A 25,116-nucleotide genomic window follows, 5' to 3' on the forward strand; every position below is an offset into this window, starting at 1 on the left:
ACATTCACAGATATACCTCAAATGACTTGAATGCTCTGGAAATGAGATTTAAAATAAACCAGAAAATACTCTTTAAGCATTTTGTTCAAAAATTTAAAACAATTTATAGTCCATTTTGCATAAATGCTGAATGTGCCAGAATCTTGCTGTGCCTATGACTAGCCAATATAGATTTAAAAAATTCAACCAGGACCACATAAACATCAAAACAACATCAACTGAGTGGCTGCAGACAATCTCTGTAAACTATTACATTTAATTTCTAAAATCTTGGTTTCCTTCTGGTTTGCTTTCTTCTTTGCTAAGTAGCACAATGGGAAAAGGTGTTCTTCAAAGTTGCTTTGGTAAATTAAACAAAATCACTCATTCATTCACTCATTCATCAAGTATTTAGGAAGCACCTACTATGTGCCAGGAACTGGATTATGTGCTGGGAATACAATGGTGAGCAAAAACAAATGGGTTCCCTCCATCATGGAACTGACAGTCTAGTGGGAGAGACAGATAATTTCATTAATAAATGTATATATCAAAGGTATAAATTATTAAACTCCTAATATAGCTGTAACATTAATGAAAAAAAAAACCCTAGATCAATGCTTAAAAATGTTATGTGTTCTTCACAACTCAGAAATAGCCTAGGTTTTATTACACAAAAAAATCTTTCATGCTCTTTTGGAGAAAAAGGAGTAATGAATATGGGGAATTATTTACTCAAATCTACCTAATAGGGGTTATTTGTGATTATTTCCTCACTTAAGGAAGACTAATACTTAAATATATACTTATATATTTATATTACTATCTCTTGACATCACCTGAAACATCACTGTGTACATACAGGTTTCTTGAGAATAAAGATCTTTTCTATCTCATTCACTGCTGTATCCCCAGCACTGAGAACAGTGCCTGCCACATATTTATATGTGCTTGACATGTTATGAATGAATGAACAAGGTAATGAATGAATGAATGAACAAACAACCTACCAAATGAATGATAGGGGCTGAAATAGCTAGATGATATGAGAAGAATAAATCTGTCCCAAAACAACAGCATGAACCAAGTATGCTGCTAAGATTCAGTGAGTCAGAGTGCACACCTCCAAGTGCCAGCTAATGCATCTTTGAAGCCCACCTTAAATGTCCCCAAGTTGAGTCAATGCTAGCAGAGAATTAGATCATCGATCTATGTTTTCATTATTCTAAAATAACAGAGTGCCTATTGGAAGTTAGTGTGAAAAGAGAGGGCTTCATTTCTTACCTAGATTAGTACAATAGCTTCCTGGCTGGTCTACCTGCTTGTATCATGCTCCCCATGCCCACTCATTCCCACTGCCATGCCACTCAGCAGCCAGAGTGATCCCCTCCTAAAGCAGATCGAAACCTATCTCCCACCTGGCTCAGCACCCTCCCATGGCTTGCCATGGCTTTCAAAATAACACCCAAGCTCCAGGCCTTGCCTTTTCTATCTTCATCGAACTCCATTCCAGCCACATTAATTTCCTTGTTGTCCTTCAAGCACTCAGGGCAGCTGCAATTTTAATTCTACCCTAGAATGATTTTGCCTCAGACATTCCAATGGCTTCTCACTTCAACTCTCTAACATATCAACTCCCTTTCCATGCCTTAACTTTTTTCATGGCGATAATACATTGTATTACATGACTGTTCATCTTACCCACTAGTTTCTGGCACTCAGCAGAAGCTAAATATATTATAGTTAATAAATTCAAACATTCAGCTGGTTTCCCATCATCAAAGATAACACACTTATGGAGCAAGTGTTATCACACTGTAAAAGTATACTATGCTACAGTTCTGATATGCTATGATTAGGTAACATGAATTAAAATTTTGAAAACAAAAATCCATTAATAAAATGAAAATAGATTCTTCCCAAGTAATATCAAAATGATTAGTTATATAAAGTAATAGTGGTTAACACAATTTGGAGCTAATATCTACTGAAAATATAAAACATGAATTTTACAGCATACCATGGATGAAAACTGATTTAAGAACAATAGTCCAACAGTGAAAGTTGGTGGAAATTCTGAAATGGGCAACATCCATTTGTTCCAGAAATTTAAAAAAAAAAAACAACAACCAGCAAACATAATCTCAGGAGAGTTTAAAGCAATGGATAGCCCATTAAATCCTCTTTAATTTGTATGCTCTCGTCTACAAAATGACAAGTAAAAAATCAAAAGGTAAAACTATATTTCAAAACATACAAAAGTCAGCAACATCAAATAATAATCATGCTTTTCCATTAAATACTGTTTCCGAGATACAGAAAAATGAAATAAAACTATGAGAAGATAATTTGGAGTATTTATCCTGGAATCAGTTTCATTGAACAAAAGTTTTAAGAAGTCCATTGTGCATCAATTTACTGTCTAAACATAAAAATTTTCAGAAAATATTGATTAAAAAATAATAAACAGTGTAAAGACATCCCAGGTTTGACAAGCAAACATATAAAGCCACATATACATAGCTTTCAAAACACAGTAACTTGAGCTCAGTGTTCAGCATAACTTAATCTAAATTTAAAAAATCACTGCACACTTATAAGAAGAGATAGGAGAGAGCTTGCTCCTTTCTCTTTCCCATGTGGGGACACAGCAAGAAGGCAGCCATCTGCAAACCAGGAAAAGAGCCTGTATCAGACACTGAAGCTGCCAGCACTCTACTCTTGAATTTCTCAGCCTCCAGAACTGTAAGAAACACAAGTCTATTGTTTAGGCCTCCCAATCTATGGTAGTTTTGTTACAGCAGCCCAAACTAAGAGCGTATACCATATATTGAAGAATAAGGTCAAGGGGTGCCTGGGTGGCTCAACTGGTTAAGCGTTCAACTCTTCTGGCTCAGGTCATGATGGCAGAGTCGTGAGACCAGGCACTGCATTTGGGCCCTGCACCCAGCTCCACACTCAGCAGGGAGTCTACTTGAAATTCTCTCCTTCTTTCTCTCCCTGTGCCCCTCCCCCCATGCATGCTTATGCGTGCTCTAAAATAAAGAAATCCTAAAAAAAAAAAAAAGAATAAGGGTCAAGAAAAATGTACTATTAACTGAAAGAAAATAATGTGGCAGATGCCTTGGTGGCTCAATGGTTGAGCATCTGCCTTTGGCTCAGGGCCTGATCCTGGAGTCCCAGGATAGAGTCCCACATCAGGCTCCCTGCGTGGAGCCTGCTTCTCCCTCTGCCTGTGTCTCTGCCTCTCTCTGTGTGTCTCTTATGAATAAATATTTTTAAAAAAGAATATGTATTTTGTGTTTCATGTTTTTGATGCTGAACATTGCTAAAATAAAAAAAAAATCACCAAGAAAGGATGGCATGTTCAATTACCACATACGTGAATTTTCTTCTAGGACAAACTTCTTGAAGTTTCATACCAATACACACAAAAAGACTGAGAGGACTTGGATCACTCAGCTACATTCTAGCAGAGCTGTATTTGGCATTCTTAAAAGTAGAAGATACTACACAGATCAATAATTTAAGAAAGTAAAGATGTTTAGCCTTTATAGGGAAAACACAAAAAGATGTATTTTTGTGAGCGAATGATTAACTGCTTTTTATCTGAATATGGTGGAAACGAACAAAATCTCTAACACGTGAATCAGATTCAACAACAGCTTATCGCCGTATTTTCTCAGTGTCTTCTTACATTTTGGAAAACTAGATATGATCCAGGTTTATCTCAATTCATGGGATAATGAACAATGCCAACTGAGTTAAGGTAAGGATTATTTAATGGTGTGTTTAATAACCAATCTCAAAGACCTCTCAAATCTTATTTCTGGGGGCATCTTTTGATAACAAATCAAACTAAAAACACCACTCAATTTTATTTCTATAATGATAAAAATGCCTAAATCAAACAAAACCGAGCATTCTACATGGTCCTTAAATCCCACTTAAATTTCTTGAGGTAACATACCACACTAGACAGAATATAGGATCTGGATGTCAGGAAGATGGACAAGCCATTTTAACTACTCTGAGCATTCACGATCTCATGTAAAGTGAGGTAATAACATCTGACTTCAGGGTTTGCTATGCGCATTAGACGAAAAACATTTAGGGGAGAAAAAACAAGTGAGGCTTAATCAGTAACTATTTTAAAAAGGAGGTGAGTGGAGTTAAAACCACCTACCCTAAGCCAAAAAGTTTTATTATTCTGGCTTCTCTCCTGAAGTACGACCCCTGGCAAGCTTTTTGGCTTCCACTCCTTGTATGGCTAAAATGGGGGAAATAACCTGCTCCCTAATTCAGGACATGATGGGGGGGGGGGGGGGGACCAACTTCACTCTTGATAGAAAAGCCAAGCAGGCACCAACAAAAAAAGAAAGAAAGAAAGAAAGAAAGAAAGAAAGAAAGAAAGAAAGAAAGAAAGAAAGAAGAAAAAAGAAAAGAAGAAGAAAGAGAAAAAGAAAAATAAAAGAAAAAGAAAAAGAAAAAGAAAAAGAAAAAGAAAAAGAAAAAGAAAAAGAAAAAGAAAAAGAAAAGAAACAAGTTATCATTTCTCATTTCCTGGCATACAGAATTTGGTCTTTGCAGAACATACTTCCAACATTAATCACACCTCCTTATTAAATTACTGTGTGACTATCTCCTCACTAAACTGGTAGTACTTCCTTAAAGACAAGAACATCAACTTTGGTTTTCCAATGGCTAACATCCTTCAGGCTTGGAAGACGCTTGGTCAGTGCTTGATGAACTCTAATATGCTGTATTTACCCTTCCTGTTATGTGAAAATACATTCAGAAGTAGGAGAATTACCATTTTCCTTCCGTAATCTTGTTATGAACTTCTTAGGAGGAATGACCCCAACCTTCTTCTTCTGAGTCGCTATACTATGGAAGAGGTCTGCTAGGCAGGTAAGAAGGTTCTCCTTCTTCCTAGGTTGGCTCTTGTATGCTAGAACTTTTTCCCGAAATGGACGACAAAAATAAAGTGCTTGAAGAACTGAATTACAGTAGCAGGTATTCCCAAACTAGAATAGAAAAAAAAAAAATCTTGTTAAATTTGGGGCAACACATTTTCAAGAGAAAGAATTTCCATGTGTATAGTTTAAAAAACAGAAGGAAGACAGTGAATTTATGATCCTCATAAATTAAAAGGCATCTGAGAGTAGAAATAATTACTCTGACTGCAAATTTGCCATCTTAACATTAAATGGATGCTCTAGGCATTGGCTTCAGGTTAAAACTGAAGGAAAAAATATGTAATAAATTTGGTTGTTATGAAAACTGACTTAAACTATACAGTTTAAACAGTGAGAATAGTTAAGGCTCAGAATTCTGTATAATTTCTTCTTCAATTTCCATTTACTGCATTTTGGACCCTAAACATTTCATATATTATACATTTTAAAATATAACTCTCAAAAATTATTTAAAAACCCCCACAAAAGTGAGGTATTCTATCAGATTAAGTGCCATTCAAAAATAAAAACAAGAGACCCCTGGGTGACTCAGTCAGTTGAGGGTCTGCCTTCAGCTCAGGTCAAGATCCCAGGGTCCTGGGATGGAGCCCCGAATGTGACTTTCCTGCTCAACAGAATTTGCTCTTCCCTCTCCCTCTGATCCTCTCCCCTGCTCATGCTCTCGAGCTCTCTTAGAATAAAAAACCTTTAATAACAGTAACAAACACCAAAAATTAAAAAGGGAAGTAAAATGAGATCCTCTGAACTGTTAAAAATATTCAATGTGCCAGCATGACCACCACTGAAATGCTGTGATGCCCAGTCACATCACTTGTGATCTATTACAGACTTCAGGTGCATTCAATCCTCAACTACTAACCAACTTCCTACTGGTCATGTGATCTGGAGTGTGTAACTACAGCTTCCTGAACTTCAACTTCCTCCTCTTTAATAATGGGGAAAAATAATCTCGCCTTATGAGAAAATGACACACATTTTGGCAACATTTATTGTCTTCCTTTTCCCTTCCCATTAATAGATACTGGCTCCCAAAGCCAGCTGATAAAACATCCAAAAGTTGATCAATGAAGACTTGGGGAGACTTTGAAAGTGTAAAAAAAGGAAAGAGGACAATTTTCACAGCACTACCTGCAATGATGTCACATACTACCTAAAAAGTCTAGGCAGAAAAGACTGTTTTAAGAATGGGCAATATAGGGGCACCTGGGTGGCCCTGCTGGTTATGCGCCAGATTTTTAGTTTCCGCTTGGGTGGTGATCTCATCGTCATCTTGGGCCATGGATCAAGCCCCAACTCAGGCTCTGCACTCAGCACAGAGTCTGCTAGAGATTCTCTCTCTCTCCCTCTGTCTCTCCACTACCACCTTCCCACTCATACACACACTCTCTAAAAATGAATAAATAAATCTTTTTAAAAGGGGGCAATGTCAAACACATATCCACAGACATGTATGTGTTTGCTTATATTTAAAAACTAATAAAAATGGTTATTTATGGAGAAAGAGGAGAGGAATCAAGGTACATTTTTAAAAGCACTTGCTTTGCACTGGTTTTTTAAAAAAAGTAAGCTAAATCGAAAAGATCTCAGGAAAAAAAGAAATTCTTAAAGCTGAAAGTGAAACCTAAATGTTTATCTAGTCCATTGGAGAATTACACAAAAAATTAGTTTGAGCAACTTAAAAACACAGAATTTTTACTATACATGCCTACTGAAACAGTCTGAGAATAAAAAAAGAAATCTTAAATGCATTCAGTAATCACACTGTTAGAACTAATTAATTGACACTGTTATTTTGAAATTACTATATATTTCTGTAGGTCAAAGCAAGCAAAGAATTACGTTAATATCCTTAAGAACCCAAACTGTTAATGCAAAAGAAAAAAGACACAATAATAAAGGTAAGAGTAAAAGCCCTATAAACTTAAATTGGAATCTGAAGTATCAGTATAAGCTCATGTCTTTTTATAAGTGTGTGTGTGTGTTTTCAACCTCTATCCACGGAAAAGACCTAGCAAGCAGCCCCAAATTTCCTGGCACACTGACTGTAATCTCAAAAAACCTTTTTCCCACAAAAAGGAACTAGGATGCCTTGCAGATATGGCTACACTAGGTCTGGGACAGGAAATATACAAATGCAGATTAGCCGAAAATACCTCTTTATGTGGATTCAAGAGCCAACTTTCATCAAAAAGAAATAGTGATTGATAAAAAGCACATCAACTACATAAAAATTTATGAATAATGACTTTTTAAAAACCCTTCATTAGTCTTCACGGAAATTATAAACTAATATATAAAGGGAAAGCATCAAAGTTTTCTCTTCCTTTTTTTTTGGAGAGTGAGAGAGAGCATGAGCATGGGGTGGGATGGGTAGGGGCAGAGTGAGAGAATCCCAAGCAGGCCCATATCGAGCATGGAGCCAGACTTGGGGCTCAATCCCATGATCCTGAGACCATGATCTGAGCCAAAATCAAGAGTCGAATGCTTAACCAACTGAGCTACCCAGACCTCCCTTATCTTGTCTTTCTTATAAGAATAGTATTTCAGGGGGAGCTAAATAGTTGATGAAGAAGTACTAGCTTATAGCATAATTCCAGCTAATAAATTCAGAAGAAATGATTGTAAACAATGGATTAGGCAATAATTAATTATCAATGGACACCAAAGCATTAAAGGCTGATCGGGAACTTTTAAAACGACCTGAACACCAGGTGCATTCCATCATTAAAAATAAACCACCACACTGTATGTCTCTTGTAGAAATATGTAGCAATTCTTATGAAGTATTCTTGTTTTAAAAAACAAAACTACTAAATTTTAATCAAGTGTCTGGACAAATCTACCAATTTACAAGATATTCAAGGAACAGAGAAATGAGTTAAACAATACCACAAAAAGGAATAGAACATGAGGCCCAGTGAGGATACCTGATTTTTACATTCATATTGCTGGCCAGAGCCAAGAAGTGGTTCATAAAAACAGATGCTTTAAAGACTTTCCAGAGAAATGCTAAAAAAAAGCAGATGATAAGCAGATGATCCATTGATACTATAGATAAATATAACTATGGATACTTTAATAAAGCCTATCCAGGGGCTAAGTAACACCTGCAATAGAACCTACAATATTACAAAAATTAATCTATCAATTACTCAATATTAGTCTAAAAAATACTAGTATTTGTATCACAGTCTAATGACGCTAATGACCAACTATGCCTCTGTCAATTGAGGAGAAGACTCAATCTCCATAATTTGGACATTTTTTTTTTTGAAGAATAAGCAATAGGGACTCTAATGACTTACACAGAGTAGGTAAAAACAAAAGATAGCATCTCACAGGACATTAGAAAAATTTATAATAAAGCTTGACCAACTTATAAAAAAAGAAACAAGTGGGATAAGCTAAGGAAACAGGGAGTCTATTACATTGTACAGAATGCTGGAAGGTAGCCTCTCGCTCATCTTCTGAATATAAAACAACAGGTAACATTGTAATTAATTCTTTTGAGGTCTTCTCTGATCTTGCACTTATCTTCATCAATCCCATTAAAGAAAAATTAAAGCTTGAAACTACTACAACTTCTCCAGAATAAGCAATCACTTTCAATCTTATTCATAACTGAAACTTTTCCCTTCAGCTTCTCTGATAGTAATTTACTTTCAAGTTCCTAAAACCTAAAAATATATCTTTCTAGTGTGTCACTTTCATGCAAAAGATTATCTGGAATGATTTCCCCACATTCTTGTTTACAAATGTTTAATTTCTAAAAAAGACATTGCTTTAGGGTTGAAGTCTACCCTGTATCTTCTCAGCTTGTTCTGAAGATCAAAGGTATAACCAGATTTAAAATCAGGAGAAATAAATTTTAAAAAGCTGCTACCCTCAAGGTCTGACCATTGATTTTTCAGTTGCTTATTGAACACAATGACCTGTGTTGCTTTCTGTAACACTTTTCCTAGTTTTAAAATAAATGCCTCCTCCACAAATATTTATTATATCCTCATCACTAAGATCATTTTTGAGCACACATCCCTAATGTGCTACATTACATACATTAAAGTATACTTTTATAAAATGTAAAATTTTATATAAATAAAAATATACACTACATCCAGTTAGCCTTTAAACAATGTGGGAGTTGGGGGAGCTGACTCCTCACAAAGTCAAAAGTCAGCATGTAACTTTCAATTTCCCAAAAACTTTACTAAGACTACTGTTAACCAGAAGCCTTATTAATAACAATCAACACATATTTTGTATCTTATATGTATTATATACTGTGTTCTTATAATAAAGTAGGCTAAAGAAAATGCTATTAAATCATGAGAAAAAATATATATAATACTATACTGTATTTATAACCCTACCCAAAATGCATATAGATAGACCTGGGCAGCTCAAACCCATGTTGTTCAACAGTCAACTGTAAAATGTCATGAAGACAAAGTAAATACTTAAGATTTTTATCTTACTTAGATTGATTTTATTTTTACTAAAAATTATTCATATTTGAGAGCAACGAAGATGAGTAGGCCTTCTGGTAAACTGGGGTTATAGATTTTTAATACTCTGATAGTCTGAGTTTTATGTTCAGCTATTTGTGGTTTTAATGGCTATCAAAGATACACAGATACATAGATAGGTCCAAGGGGGGAAGTTTCCTTTATGGCCTTTTCTTTCTAAATTAAATTTTCAATCCTATCTATCAAATTTGCTTGAATTCATTTGAGTAATTATCTGCCTTGAAAGCAAACTAGAGTACCAGAGAAACTAAGTGCACAGGCTCTGAAACCGACTGTCTAGGTTCAAGTCTGGTTCTGCTATCCCGGCTTGAGAAATTACTAAACCACTCTGTTCGTTCATCTGCTTCCTCATCTGTAAATGGGGTTTATAATACAGTGCCCACCTTCTAAAATTTTGTAAAGAATTAAATAATCCATATGAAGCACTAAAAACAGTTCCCAGGACTTTATCACTGCATTATTATTTTTGAAACCATCTTTTTAAGTCATCTGTCCATTTAGAAATATTAGATGAACTAAAATTAAATCATATAATTTCTAAATCTACATTGAAATGATAATAGTTTGCAACCGCATAAATGAGTAAGAGCTGGTTATACTATCAACTCTCTGGTGCTACAGAACTTGAAGTACCATAAGACCACTTCACACAGAGTATGGATACCAGTATCACACATTTATTAAGAATTAGGAAGGCTGGGGCATCTGGATGGCTCAGTGGGTTGAGCGTCTGACTCTTGATTTTGACTCTGATCATAATCTCAGGATGGAGATCTCAGGGGATGGAGTCCCACATAGGGCCGTACACTCAGCAGGGAGTCTGCTTGAGATTCCCTCCCTCTCCCTCTGTCTCCTCAACCCACTGCTCGTGCTTTCTCTCTATAAAATGAGTATATAAATCTCTTAAAAAAAGAATTTCTAAGGCTTCTCTCTCATTTTGAGTTAAAAATAAACATTAACAACTCTGTATTTCTCCCCATACCCTAATTTGTTCATCCTACATACATCATTTGGAGACTACAAGTGTTTACCAACATTATGTTAACAGTATTGCCTTCAAAAGATGTTGTAAAATGTTTAAACGCTCCACTGTCTGCCATGCTGATAATGATGATGCCTGTCCTGTGGACATTCCCTTCTAAGGGAAGACCCTCTTCTTCCCCTACCACAGTATGTTTAGTGGCCCTATTTTTAACACTATACCCCACATTCCCCTACCCACCATTCTCACTACAACCAAGTGGACCTAATCGAAAAGTGCCCTTCCATATACTTCATATACTCCACTGTCCCATCATTCCTTATAGAAAGTGACTTCTCTACATAAATTCTATAGGCTTGTCAATCACAAAACCTTTTATAGACCCTGCCACAAGGTCGGAGCACTTGATCCAACCTCAGCAGAGTACTTGGGACAGACTTCTTTTGTAAGGTCTAATATGAACATTCTCTGGGATCGCTGATAATACAATCCTCAAGCAGCCTATGGCTATCAGGTGGAGAGAAACTAAATGAGAATGAATCAACACAAATGAAAACATAACCAAGACATATAATCAACTTTATAACCCACAAATGGAGAGAAAGTTTTGTTTTTATTTGTCTCTCTCTCCTTTATAATAGCTCCTATTCCCTGAATCCAGAATTCTACCCAATGAGACTACTAGCAATTCAGGTTTAAAAGCCTTTTGAAAGATGGTCTAGAAACACAACTGTTATTTTATAACAGATTTTAGGAAAAAGCACATTCCACAGTGTAGCCTCAAAAATAGATTTATTGAGGCCACATATCTGCTGGCACCTACTATATTAGAAAACTATACAGAACCATATAATAAAACAAAGGGGAAAGGCCATTAAAAAAATGCAGGCTGCACAAAAGGTAGGAAAGAGATACTAACTGAAATCACTCCTTTTCTCTCAACTTTACTAAAATAAGTACTCACTAGCTACAAGATATAAGGGGAAAAGGGCAATCTGGTTCATCAGATTAAACCAATTCATTTTCAAAGAATTTAGCTGACCCTATAAAGAGCTGACATTTAAGTAGGATATTCTGCTGCAAGAGAAAGCTTCCAAAAGGCTCCCTTACCTACTTGAGACAGCTGTTGAACTCCAAACCACACTAGTATTTCTCCTCTTTGCTTTTCAATAACATTAGAAATATTAAAGCATTCACAAGAGTTAAACCAATAGAAAATTTGCATTCTGTATTACTCAAAGTACAGTGACAGACATGAGAACCATTTAGAGTGAACGGCCATAAAAACTATCATTTGTGAAAATATTCTAAGAAAAAGATAGCTACAACTAAAAATAATGGAAAATAGCTTGTATTAACAATGTTGAGAGTAACCTCTATGCTGAATTTTCTGCTTGTTAATCAAACTGTGGTCTTCTTCTGTCCATTAAAAAAAAAAAAAAAAAAAGGCTGATTTTCTAACTGCCCAAATACATGTATTATTTCCCAAAGGCAAGTGATAGTGAATGACTATGCCACATTCTAGTCACAAAAAGGGTCCAGACAGGCAGGTCTAATAGGAACTCTCCTAAGTGTAAGCTTTTTATTAAAAGCAATTAAAATGAACTTTGGAAATGCACACTTAGCTAAGAACAGACTGATAAGAAGAAAATACACCTGTGCCTCACTTAACAAAATCCAATGCTGGAAAAGATAAACCATAGAGTTTCTTAAGCAGTTACATTCCAGTGTTGTTTCAATAATCATTACCTGACAGGTACAGAGAGGGGGGAAAATGTTAAAATGTTCATCTCTGAATTGAGGGTACTTAGTACCCTCAAAGCTCCACCCTTCACTTTTTAAGAGACTCCTATAAATAGTGTGATAACTCCATAAATTTTTTTAAAAAGGAAGAAAGGTGAAGGGAAACAAAGAGAGAGAGTGATGATATTTTAAGAGCTGAAAAATAAGACCTATAGAAAAAGGTTAACAGTACAGAAACCAGCTACAAGGTAGCCTGAAAGTTTAAATCACAGAAAAAGTTAATCACTATACTATGCTCAGCTGCATGTACACTCTGACCACCAGTTAATTTCTCAATATAATTCAGTTGTTCATCAATCTATCATATCTGGAGCCCTGGCTACCTTAGAGATCTCAATTCTTCATCATAATAACTAGGCACAGAGATCAGAAACTACATTTCTACGTACCAAATGAGTCTCTGGAAGGGATAAAGACAAAGCTTCCTCTAATGGTCTCTTATTAACTTCACTCCCTCCCGCTTCTCTTGGGTTTTACTGAATCTCAGTCAGCTTCAGGGAGAAGCACAAATACTACCCTATTAATTTGGATTGATCCATGGGGAGTAATAAAAATAAAACCTTCTTAGAAATCTTTTTTTTTTTTCTTAACACAATTGGCAGTGGTATCCTGAAAGTGATATATCAGAGGAAAAAAAATAACGTAACTGCAGGAAAAAATACTTTTAGAACTCATTTTATAATAAGATTTTCTCTAGCATGTTGTTTTAGTTGTTCTGAAGGTCAAACAACAACCTTCAATATATAAAATACTCCAGTGCTGAAGAAAATGGACTCTTCTGAGACACTATCAATGAGCACACCCTTCCTACAATTCAAGACACACATTAGCTTTAGAGCATGAACCAAAGTAAGGGTGGGAGTCACAGGGAAGTAGTTTATGAGAGTGAAGCAGCTGGGGTTTGGCCACTGCCAGAAGTTACACAAGGCTTCTGATCACTAGACAACTGGGTACGTAAGTATAAACATTTTAAATATCTGAGATAGAGGTCAGATCGTGTTAAGCAAGGGAAATTAAAGATATTCAATGAACTCCCCTCCTCCCCACAAAACACCAATGATAGTGAAAGAATAAATTAAGCAAAAATTAAAAGGCAAAAAAAATGGGGGGTAGGGGTAGAGGGGTACACCTAAAAACACAGGTCTGGCTGTTAAGCCTTTAAAAGGGTCATTTAGACACCTAGATATGTAACCTTTCTTTCAACCGCAGGTTTAGTTTCCCAGAAGCTGCACCTGCAAGGGAGAGTGTGGTTCAAGAGCCCTTGAGGACAGCATCAAGGCACGGAACAGAGAACAGAGGGCTCAACAAAACTCTGAACCGAGCCACCCCAAGACTGAAACTGAAGAAGCCTACCCTCTTCCCCCACTTCTGGCACCAAGTAACAGCCCCAGAGGAGATGCTCCCGCCACTGCTTTTGGGGGTGGTGGGGGAGGAGGTGCAACTATTGCTAAAGCCTGCTGCCAAGGACATGGAAAAATAAAGCAATGGTTAATTCCATACCGGGAGAATGGGCAGGGATGGTGGTAGGAGAGAATTTCTTACCTACCATAACAGGAAGTTAGGAGACTGTTTTTAATAGCAGCATAGGCACTTTATTTAGAATGTAGGGGTAGATTCCAGGAAAAATAGCCAGCAGAGGAATGCAGCCTCCTCTGAGGAGGGGCACTGTGGATTCTGTTACAAGCTTCATACTCCCAAGCTGACTTCCAGGGCAAGGGGAAACACCCATATCACTTAAACCACTTTCCTCAAATCGCACAAGAAATCCATCTCATACGTCATAATCTCATACGTCGCAAGTAACACACTGGTGTGTTGAATAGAACTTACTTTGTCACCTGTATTATCACCTCTCTGTATATGGTTTAAAACCCTCACCATGGATCTACCTAACAGCACAGTACAACGTAGATCTATGGTGTGCACCGATGATTCAGAAAAGAGTTAAAAATTCTAAAGAAAGTTCTTTCAAAGTTTAAATGATGTATAATTACTAGAACTACCTCCACAAGGACTGGGGATGTATCTTTTTCCTAAATTTTGCACTCATATATCTATACTAGTCGAACAATGCCAGAAGTAAGTGGATAAATACAGACACACATAAAGGCATTTATAAAAGTTTATTTATTATACTTGTACATTTGGATCACTTACATTTAGACATTTACAGAATTCTCAAAGATTTAGGAGATCATTTGGTACAAGCCATACAAAATTTTGGTTATGAAAAATTCTAACACAAAATAGGAAAAATCAGGCTGTCAGGTCAGAAACTGTTCTAAAGCTCTTAAGACCTCAGGCAACTTTGTTTCCCTTCCATTGAAAAGAGAATTTCAAAACAAGTTTCTTGACATTAAGTCTACTGATACAAATACACAATACTCCTTTAATAAATTATGAAATGCATTTATCATTTTAAAAACTCTTTCCAGTGATACTGGTGAAGGCTAAATACCAATTGATACTTACATTGACTAATCCAAAATAGTGCTCATTGACTGGAAACTGTTCTGGACCAATCTCTTTCTCTAATGCCGAGGCATTGGCGCCCTATAAAATAAAAAACAAAACAAAACAAATTTTAGTATTTGTAGTGTTTTCATAAAATGTTCAGTTACATAGGCATTATAGAGACATCCTTTAAAAAACTATGTTTCCTCTAACTCCCTAACATTACTGAAAGAAAAAAAAAAAAAGGATGACAGTGAAGAACAAAGGATTTTTTTTTAAGATTTTATTTATTCATGAGAGAGAGAGAGAGATAGACAGACAGACAGACAGACACACAGGCAGAGGGAGAAGCAGGCTCCATGCAGGGAGCCTGACAGGGGACTCGATCCTGATCCAGGTCTCCAGGATCACACCCCGGGGCTGAAGGCAGGGCTAAACCACTGGGCCACTGTGGCTGCCCAAGAACAAAGGATTTTAATAATATGACTAAAAACTAGTTCACAAGAATTTCCTCAGGAAACCAAAGCTTGGATGAAGAAATTGTATCTATAATGTGTTACTTTTTTCCTAGGTAATGGATTAAAACTGCTGCTGCATCATGTACTCTAACAGGAGAGCTGAAACCAAGAATGTAGATATTCAGTGACCTAACAATTCTCTGGAGGTATATGCCTGAAAAATCCCCATACGGAATCCAACGTGCCAAGAATGTTGTGTGAGGTAGCACTGACAATTGCATGGCTGACAACCATCTAGATAGCCTGTGTTTTATACATGACAACATACTATGCAGAGTCAGCATAATGGAATTAGATTTACATACAAAAGCATGACTACTTCTCAAAAACATGTTAAAAAAAAGAAAAAAATGAGATTAACACACATATAAAAAAAAAAGCACATGGCAAATGGGCTGAAGAATGTACATTAAGCGTACTTGATTGAGTGCATGCTGAAAGAGGCCTGGGACATGAAACTGCGAGTGAAGGACAAAAAAGGAAAAAACTAAAATGAAGCCGAACGAAAGAAGGGCCTTGCCCAGAAAACAAATCGTGTGTCCTGGTCTCTGGAATACAACTGACTCAACTCTCTGCACTGAGGTTTGAAAATAAAGTGAAGGCTGGGGGCAGGCGTGAGGGTGGGGTGCCCCCACACACTGGCACATGACACTAAATGGTCTCTAAACACAGCTAGAAAGGAAAATGACACAACTCTGAAAACATAAGAATTCTAGATGTGTTTACTTGAAAATTCCCAAGAAAACATATCACCAGATACATAAAACTGATATGGTATTACTCACAACATACCTCAAAACCACTCTGCAGAATTATACACAAGACAACACGCACACTATGCCTCTCCAAGTCACCGACATGAGGTTCACACCACCTCCATGCTCAGCCCACTCCTGTTGTTTCCTGACTGAGCTCCACTCCTGGACTTGGGAAGCCCAACCTTTGTTAGACAACATATCCTCAATTTCCTGATTATAAGTACTGATTAAAGGGACCTGGTGGATTGGTGGCCCAATTCTACCAAAACAAGATATTTCCTCTTAATGTCCTGCAGCCATCCAGCATGTGTATATAAACATGATACTGCCTTTATTTTTAATTTCAGACTTATTTTAGGCTTTTTACAAAACCTTGATATAACTGCTATATATTTATACCTAATTTGGCCTTCCACCGTTTTATACCAACATCAAATTCAATTGTTACAGTGACTTCAAGATCTACTGGAGAAATCTGTCTTGGTGGGAACATGGCAAGCCCCACTTCCCATCCCTGCCACCTCAAGTTATCATGTCACAAAATTTTCTCCCATACATTAAAAGGTATCAATGAACCCCAATGTTTACCACCTACTATAAGGATTCAAACAGATATTCGTTTATTCAAATAAGTATTACCCCTTCCCCACAACAGGGAAGAGGATGAGGGAGGGAATGGGGGAGGAGGAAGAGAAAGAAAATACAACCTTATTACATCTATTTATGTGGAACAGTAAGATTCCAATACACATAACTCAGGAAAGTATTTCTGGCTTTTAGGATGAACAGAATAACATGTGAATATTCTCTCTCTAGTATAATCCCAAACATACCACAGACCATGTATTCTGTCCATGCCAGAGGACCCAATTAGCTCCCTATACATCATATACTTTCATGCACTGCTTAGATCCTCTAGCTGCCCTGCATCCTCAAGGTAAATTTGACTATGGATCAAATTATTAGCTTCTCTGCGCCTCAGTTTCCTAACTGTAAAAGGAAAATATCACCAAATACTCTATAGGATAAGTACAAATGAATGGAATGAATGGAATTTAAACCTCTGTAAAAGCATCTGGCACTGCCTGTTACATAAGCTAAACAGGTGTCCCATGAATGTTGGTTCCCTTCTCAAAAGTCAGAAGGAGAAATGAGATAGCCATTACCAAAAAAAACTGATCTCCTCACTCTGGGCAATTCCACCAAGCGGCCCAGTACAGTCAAGTCACTGTACTCCCCAAAAGGCTAACAATAAAGCAAAACCACAATCCAATCAGAGGTGTGGGAAGACTTCACTCTGAAGTGTGATAAAATGGAAACTGCCACAAACCCTATTCATTTAACCCTTCTGATTTAAGAAGCTTCATTTGCAAAATAAAAGGGTCAATCTCCTCACTGATTTTCAAAAACCCAAGCTCCAAGTTTATGTGTTGGGTTTTCAAGTAATCCTTTGCCTAAATTAAGGTTTTCACAGTTACGTATGTTTAGAAAATTAAGACTCGGTAATTTTTGAAGTCTCTTCTAATTCAACATTTTAACATTACCAATCACTTTCACCAATATTTCTGAGGACATTTACTATATAACACAAAACTCCATGGAAGTCCAAATCAAACAATTAATGCCCAAAACACAACTCAACAGGGAGAGATTATAGCAATAGATGGAGTAAGGATAGCAGCTCCAAACAGAAAGTACAAAGAGAGAATGGAATTTACTTTAGGACCGTTCTAAATTCAAGTACAGCATAGTAACATATATCTTACCATGATAATGATGCTGTATAGCAGACTCTCTGAATGTGCAGGAGGATATTTCCTATGGCATGAATTCAAGATTTTCGGCAGAAACAACAGAAGTGCATCTCTACTTCTGGCTGAATGCTAACTACAAAGGCAAAGAGCAACTACGGAATTCAGTTTCTGATGACTGGTTTTCAACACTAGAGTTAGATATAGCTGGGGAAAAACAGCCATCAAGCCAAAAGTTGGCTGTATAATTTTTAGTATCTTTACAAGAGTTCTCAATGTCATCCCTTGAAGATTTGGTTGAAGGCTGACAAACTCTATCATGTCAAATAATGGACAACCAAGCACTCTCCAAATTTAAATTGACCCCAATATCCGATAGTAATGGCTCTGAACAATTCTCCATCTCTACACTTGAGAAATATGATCCTACTACAATTAACAGGGGTTATTAAATCAGTGATTTTTTTTTTACCAAGATAAAGGAAAGAAATGGTGGCATGCTCAGGTAAGAATTTCTGCTCCAAAGCTTTGATAGGTATCAAATTCAACTGTGTTGTATGAGTATGTGACACAGGGAGAAGGAAGAAGACACTCTTTCTTAATTGTTCTGTCTCTATTTTTATAACTTACACAAAAGATTATTTAGACTCAGTATCTATTACTAGAGAATTCATCTTAAAGAAGCAATTAGGTATTCATGACTCTCTTGATGAAAACAAGATGGATGAATTTTAATATTAAAAAAATAGTAATTGATGGAGCTAGTGAGAAAATGAGGAATCTTCAGAAAACAAAAACCAAAATGATGGGAGCACACTGGGAGATATGGCAATGCCAAAGAGATTTCATTTCACACTGAGGGTATTTGTCAACATGAGTGACCTTTACACTCTTTTCTGGCAGCTGAATGAAACGGAGTGCAGGGAACGAAAACAAGACGAAAGGAAGGCCAACAGAAGACCTAAGCTTGAAAAAAGACCTGGATCTTCATGTCAGGGTGAGCAACAAATAATCCTGTACCACAGAGGAGGCAGCAAGGAAACATGCCTGACATGTCCTTGGCACTGAGGATACAGGATAGCTTCCAAAAATTCATAACCCCAAGCTGACCCTCATGAAAAACTATAACCCAAATCCACGCAAGCTGTATGATCCTAAACAAAACTGCCCAAGCAGATAATGTAATTCAAAGAGACCCTGAGTTGATGGTGCCCTCTTTACCCCACAACTAGCAGAATTACAAACTAGCTCTGGAAGGTGAAATTAATCCACCCCACCAAAAATTCCCACAAATAAAACTCCAACAGATTTGAGTTCACAATCAAAACTCATATACACACACACACACACACACACACACAAAACAATAGGCAAATAAAGCACTATGAATAAAAGCCAGCAGAAGATGACAATAGAATTAGACTCTCAAGATATTAAATATCAGAACTATTTAAGACACGATATAAAACAAATGTGCCGGAATCCCTGGATGGCTCAGCGGTTTAGCACCTGCCTTCGGCCCAGGTTGTGATCCTGGAGTCCCGGGATCGAGTCCCACATCGGGCTCCCTACATGGAGCCTGCTTTTCCCTCTGCCTGTGTCTTTGCCTCTCTCTCTCTGTGTCTCTCATGAATAAATAAATAAAATCTTTTAACAACAACAACAGGGATCCCTGGGTGGCGCAGCGGTTTACCGCCTGCCTGAGACCCAGGATCAAATCCCACGTCGGGCTCCCGGTGCATGGAGCCTGCTTCTCCCTCTGCCTGTGTCCCTGCCTCACTCTCTCTCTCTGTATGACTATCATAAATAAAAATTAAAAAAAAAAAAAACAACAACAACAAAAAACAAATGTGCCAAGAGAAACAACAATTGTTTGATCATAAGAACAAAGAGAAGACTCTAAAGCCTAAGCAGATTTTAAAAAAGAACCAAATCAAACTTCTAAATATAAACATTATAATAATTGAAACTAAAAACTCAATGATAACTATGGAAGGCAGTAACAAAAATTAGAAGCTGGGAAGAAGTAGGGATGAAAGGGCAGAGACAGAGGATTTTTAGGGCAGTGACAATATTCTCTAAAATACTAAAATGATTATTCAGAATGTATACTGACAGTAAACAGTAACACAAACTATGGACTTTAGGTGATCATGATGTTTCAAGGTAGTTCATCGGTTATGACAAATATACCAGTCTGGTGGGGGATGCTGATAATAAGGGAGGCTATTTATGCACACGTAGGGGCAGGGCTATACAGGAAACCGCTGCACTACCTCTCAAAAAAAAGAGTCTTAGTAAGATAAATTAATTGAGTCAGAAAAAAGAAAAAACTCAATGGCTATGCCTAAGAAACAAGATTCATAGTGGGTAATACTTAATAAGTATATACAACCCTGAGATCAAGACCTGAGCTCAGATCAAGAGTTGGACGCTTAACTGACTGAGCCACCCAGGCACCCCTAGGTAGTATATTTTAGTCAATATAATGCTAGTAATTCAAACTGACATTTTATTAAAAATAGGAAATGTTTTATGGAAAATATTTCATGGAAGAATGGGTCAGTTGTGGAGCTGCTGTAGTGAGACCACGGTACACTATTATGGCACTGACCTAGCAAAGCTATAGACCTAAGTCTGGTCCTGGCCTTGCCACTAACTAGGTGTAACAACTTGAGGCAAAATGCATCTCTCTCTGGACCTCGGTTATCTCAGATGTAAGACCTCAAAATCTATAGTACTTCCCATCCCCACATGTCTAGCAATGTGTGAATCTATTGGTTCTTGTGATCTCATTAAGACATTAAGGAAAAACAGGTGGATAATCTATTAAAGGTCAAACATTAAATTCTGAATAATAGGACATATTATCACATCCTCAGAAACACTCATCCAATCTAAGAATTTGCAAATCATGAAGTGCCTCCTTAAACCTACCTACTATGAATTCTTAGAAAGTACAGCAACTTTTTTTTTATGACAAAAAAATAACCATCCAAGTGAAAGAAGAGTAAGCTGAAACTATAAGGATGCCTTTGATCTATTATTTTGAAGATACCATCTGCAAACAGGAAAAAAAGAAAATAACCCAGGGGAAGGCTGCTTCTAATTAAATCATTTTATATGGTCAATCATGGAAGCCATGCCTGACAGCCCTCCATTCTGCCTTTATGAGGAAGACAGACAACGCAATAAATTTGAGCAAGAATAAAATATGGTAAATTGTAAAAGGATGAATATCTACTACCTAGAAAATATACTTATCAAGAATATGTCTTTTTATACTAGACAACTGTAGTGAACTATTAGTTCCCAGACGACTTGTTTAAAACAAATATGATAAAATACATTTTTCCCCACTCTCATATTTCAAATCATATCTACAATCCAGTGTTTACCATTCCAAGTGTAACACTGAAGGGTCACACCAGGTCAGTACCCAAAGGAGAACTGCCAAAACAGGCAGGAAAGGCTTCCCGAAAAGGAGACAATCAAGTGACCTTGGGAAACTAAGAAAGTTCTGGAGGAACAGGAAGAGCCCATGTGAGGATATGAACACAAAAGAGACGAAGGGTATCTGAGCAGTGAAAGGATAAATTCAAAGTACAGAAAATACAAGAAGCAAGAATCTTAAACAAGAGAATGAAGAAGAACAGGAAGGCTGGAAGCCCACACCTGCTCTCCTGGAAGACAGCATGTCCCTGAAACTGCATCAGAGACAACAAAAATGTGTATAAAAAATCATTCCTACAGGCATCATAAAAATCATCTCAAAGCAGTCCTTCATAAAAGGTGAAATTCACCAACATTCTGAATACTTACCTTCTACCTAGCCCTGCACAAAAAGTTATACAACATGATTGCCAAATTGTAATACCCACTTAGTGGATGGTGAGATTAATGTGGTGGATTTAACCATCTGCTTTTTAAGTAAAACAGAAAAGATCGTGGTATGTCTCCTTACAAGTAAACAACAGTTTGCAAAACTTTCATTCCAATAATTAAGTATGTGTGTATTAGGTCTAACTGCAAAATCTATTTTCATTGTAAGTTTAAATCAAAAAAGTTTTGATATATACAGTGCTACCAAAGATTTAAAGGGGTAAGAGAAAATTGCAAAGTCATAATCCAATTGGGAAGTAAATAGTGAATAAAAATTGGTTTTTCATGATGACATACACATAGAAAACTATTATAAATAAATTGAAAGTTACAGAGGAGAAAGTAAATGTCAAACTATGCTAGTATATTGCAAATACTATAGGATATTAGGACAGGAATAACTATGAGAGCTGAGGAATTTGGGAAAGCCTTCATAAACAGATGCAACTAAAAAAGCAGTCTTGAATTTTTCTTCAGAGGTATTTCATTATAGCTTTACATGCTGGTAAAATGAGAGCACAGAAGAACATGAGTAGGCACTTAACCACTCCAACTGTGGGCTACACAGTGGACAGAGTAATGGACTGTAAATTAGGAAGCCTGTGTTCCTGCTCTGGTTCTTTTTTTTTTTTTTTTTTTTTTTTTTTATGATAGTCACAGAGAGAGAGAGAGAGAGGCAGAGACACAGGCAGAGGGAGAAGCAGGCTCCGTGCACCGGGAGCCCGATGTGGGATTCGATCCCGGGTCTCCAGGATCGCGCCCTGGGCCAAAGGCAGGCGCCCAACCGCTGCGCCACCCAGGGATCCCTCCTGCTCTGGTTCTAATAGGAGTTAACCACAGTGTCATCTTCCAAAATCACTCCACCTTGCTTTTCTCATCAGCACTGTAAGAGAGAGCAGACTTATCTGGTTTATCCCAAATTTTAAACACTGTAATTCTAAGATAGCAACAACACAGAGTCACAATCAAAGTGTGAACTTAGAACAAAATATTTCACCCCTTCATGCTCCAATTTCCAAATCTCCAAAATAAGGCAGGCAATATCCTTATGGCCTGTTTCTAAAAACTGTATAGAAGATTTAGAACAATGTCTAGCAGAGTAGGCACTAAACAAATAGTTCTTTTACCCCTTCTTACTCCCACCTTCAGATCAACACCCCCAGAAGACTGAAATTGTCAAAGTAACTGAGAAAGTATTTAGAGGTTCCACCCTGATATACAGTCATTCTAAGAATCTTGGTCTAGGACTGCTAAGTAACCTCTGGTTTTAATTTGGCCAAAGTTAAAATGTGCTCCACATAAAGTACAAAGGATTCTTATCGTTGAACCAGACTTAATAGTGGCACAGCATCATCAAAGCATATTACAAAGGGCTGCAAGTGCTGTCTAAGAATCCGAGATCAGCACAAAGCAAAGCCACCCTTGGTAAGACAGCATATGGTACAAATAATATAAAGAAGGAGGTACGGTCTCCAACACAAATGGAGAACTCAAAACACCTTCCTATCTCTGAACTACTATATAACCAATTATCAACCTCTGGAAATCAATCACATTCCTGAAAGGCCCTGGCCTCTGTTACCATCACAGGGCTTCTGAAAGCCATTTGTGTAAGTTCCATGGAGATAGAGAAACCATATAAACTTATTTTCCAATGGTGTATGTGTACATGTTCATATGTACATCCCATCTCCCCTCCATCCTCCATACCACTGCAAAAATCTTCAACCCAATAGGGAAGGCTTCTGGCAAGTTTTCAAAGTTTTCGAGAACATAATTCTTTTCAGAAGAAATTAAAGTAGCTTACTTTCTTCTTCAGCTACTACCATAGAAGCACATATGTAAAATGTTACACACATAAAATTCCCCATGTAAGCAATTAGGGAAAATTCAATTCTACGATTAATCACTGGCCAAATAATTGCAAATTTAAATTTACTCAGAACTACACTTAATTAATCCTTTTCATCTAACAGTATTACATACACAAACATATCATGTAAGAAACAGAAACTAACCAAGTTACATATCTCAATTATTATTACAATTCAATGATAAATGACCAAACCAAAAACATTACACATATAATTTTAACCTCCAGTTTACATACCTGTTAAAACCTCAATGTTCCCGTTAGACATGTTAAAAGGTATGATCTTTGTATGATTTGATCTAATACCTTCAGTGAAAAGTTTAGTTATATAATTCACAGCCAAATGTGTTATTTGTAGGAATATTTACATGCAGAGAATAAAAGATTCAGATTCACTTTCAAATCTTTTAATCAGTCAAGGAACGAGAAAGTAAGAACATTAACTTGGTGCCAACAACAACAAAAAAACCCCACGTTTTTAATCTGTAAATGTTCACGAGACAATGAGTTACTGAAAACTCTCATTAATTCAACTCTGTCAAAAAGTAATAGTGTTGATACTGGGCTTAGAAAGAATTACTCTGCCAAGCCTTCACATTTAGTTTAACAATAACATCAAAAAGAAAATTCTGAAATATAACCAAACGTAGCATGATGACATACTTAATTTGAGTGAGTCCACGGAATTTGACAAATCCCACCCATATCAATACCAAAAAACTTTACTAAGAAATTTATAAAACACTCTCATGGACAGTTACACATTTAAAACATAACTATTTTGGAACTCCCTTACTAGCACCTTACCTACAACAAAAAAAGCTTCAGATTTGGTTTTTGCAGCATCTCTGCAGAGATTCACCTACTCTCGTGAACAAATAACAAGAAATGTATCATTGTCTTAAGCTCCTTCTACTATATACTATAGAGTCTCTCCCATTCCTGTGAAGAAAATCACTATATAGATACAAGGTATTAAGTTGAAGTGAAATCAAAAGTACTTTCTGAGTTACTCTATTACTACAACAACAGAGTTCATACTCTCCAGATTCCAGAGGCAAACTGTATTCCTGTTCACCCTAATAAAAAGTAAGAATATGAAACTGAAATAGTTTTGTCAAACACAAAAAGGAACTGACTGCAGCTGGCACCATGTGCAGTCATGTCCAAAACATAACCATGGGTGGGGTGATGCCGCAGAAAACTGAGCTAGGGGTCAGTGCCTCCAATGAAACCATTAAGCTGGAAAACCCATTGAATCAACTATTTCAGAAAACTTAGACCAACCAGGGGAGTGGCTGACGAAGACAGAGGCTGCCCAACCCAGGTAAGAGAGCAAAGTGCCCAATCCAGGTACCAGCTCCTGTCCCTTTACCCCGCAGCACAGGCAGGCACAGGGCTCATGTGCCTGGAGCACTGGCTGGTGTCAGGGTGGGCCATGGAGACCTTGCCCTCCTAACACTGGGGTTATATGTGTTGTCACACTGGGGGTAGCCTGAGGAAACAACACAGACACCTGCATTTGTTTCCACCCTCTAGGGGTGCATGAACTTCCCTTTCTGGGTTTTTTGGGTGGTAGCAGGGGAGACCTAGACTTTTAAGTAAATCTCT

At 37.1% G+C, this 25,116-nt stretch overlaps 1 protein-coding gene across 2 annotated transcripts in view; it reads right to left on the reverse strand.

Moving 5' to 3' along the window:
- The window catches only part of USP12 (ubiquitin specific peptidase 12), an 88,614-nt gene that overhangs the window by 25,601 nt on the left and 37,897 nt on the right, over positions 1–25,116 (reverse strand). Inside the window, exons 2-3 of one of the 2 annotated variants that reach the window (XM_072719870.1) lie at positions 14,742–14,822; positions 4,793–5,006 (exon numbers count right to left, since the gene is read on the reverse strand). In XM_072719870.1, the coding sequence (XP_072575971.1) occupies positions 4,793–5,006; positions 14,742–14,822 (295 nt within the window). Of the gene's footprint in view, positions 1–405; positions 489–4,792; positions 5,007–14,741; positions 14,823–25,116 lie in introns of those variants that run through there. The other variant, XM_025996696.2, reaches the window with a different exon arrangement.

This window comes from Vulpes vulpes, chromosome 9, assembly GCF_048418805.1.
Source record: "Vulpes vulpes isolate BD-2025 chromosome 9, VulVul3, whole genome shotgun sequence".
Classification (NCBI taxonomy): domain Eukaryota; kingdom Metazoa; phylum Chordata; class Mammalia; order Carnivora; family Canidae; genus Vulpes; species Vulpes vulpes.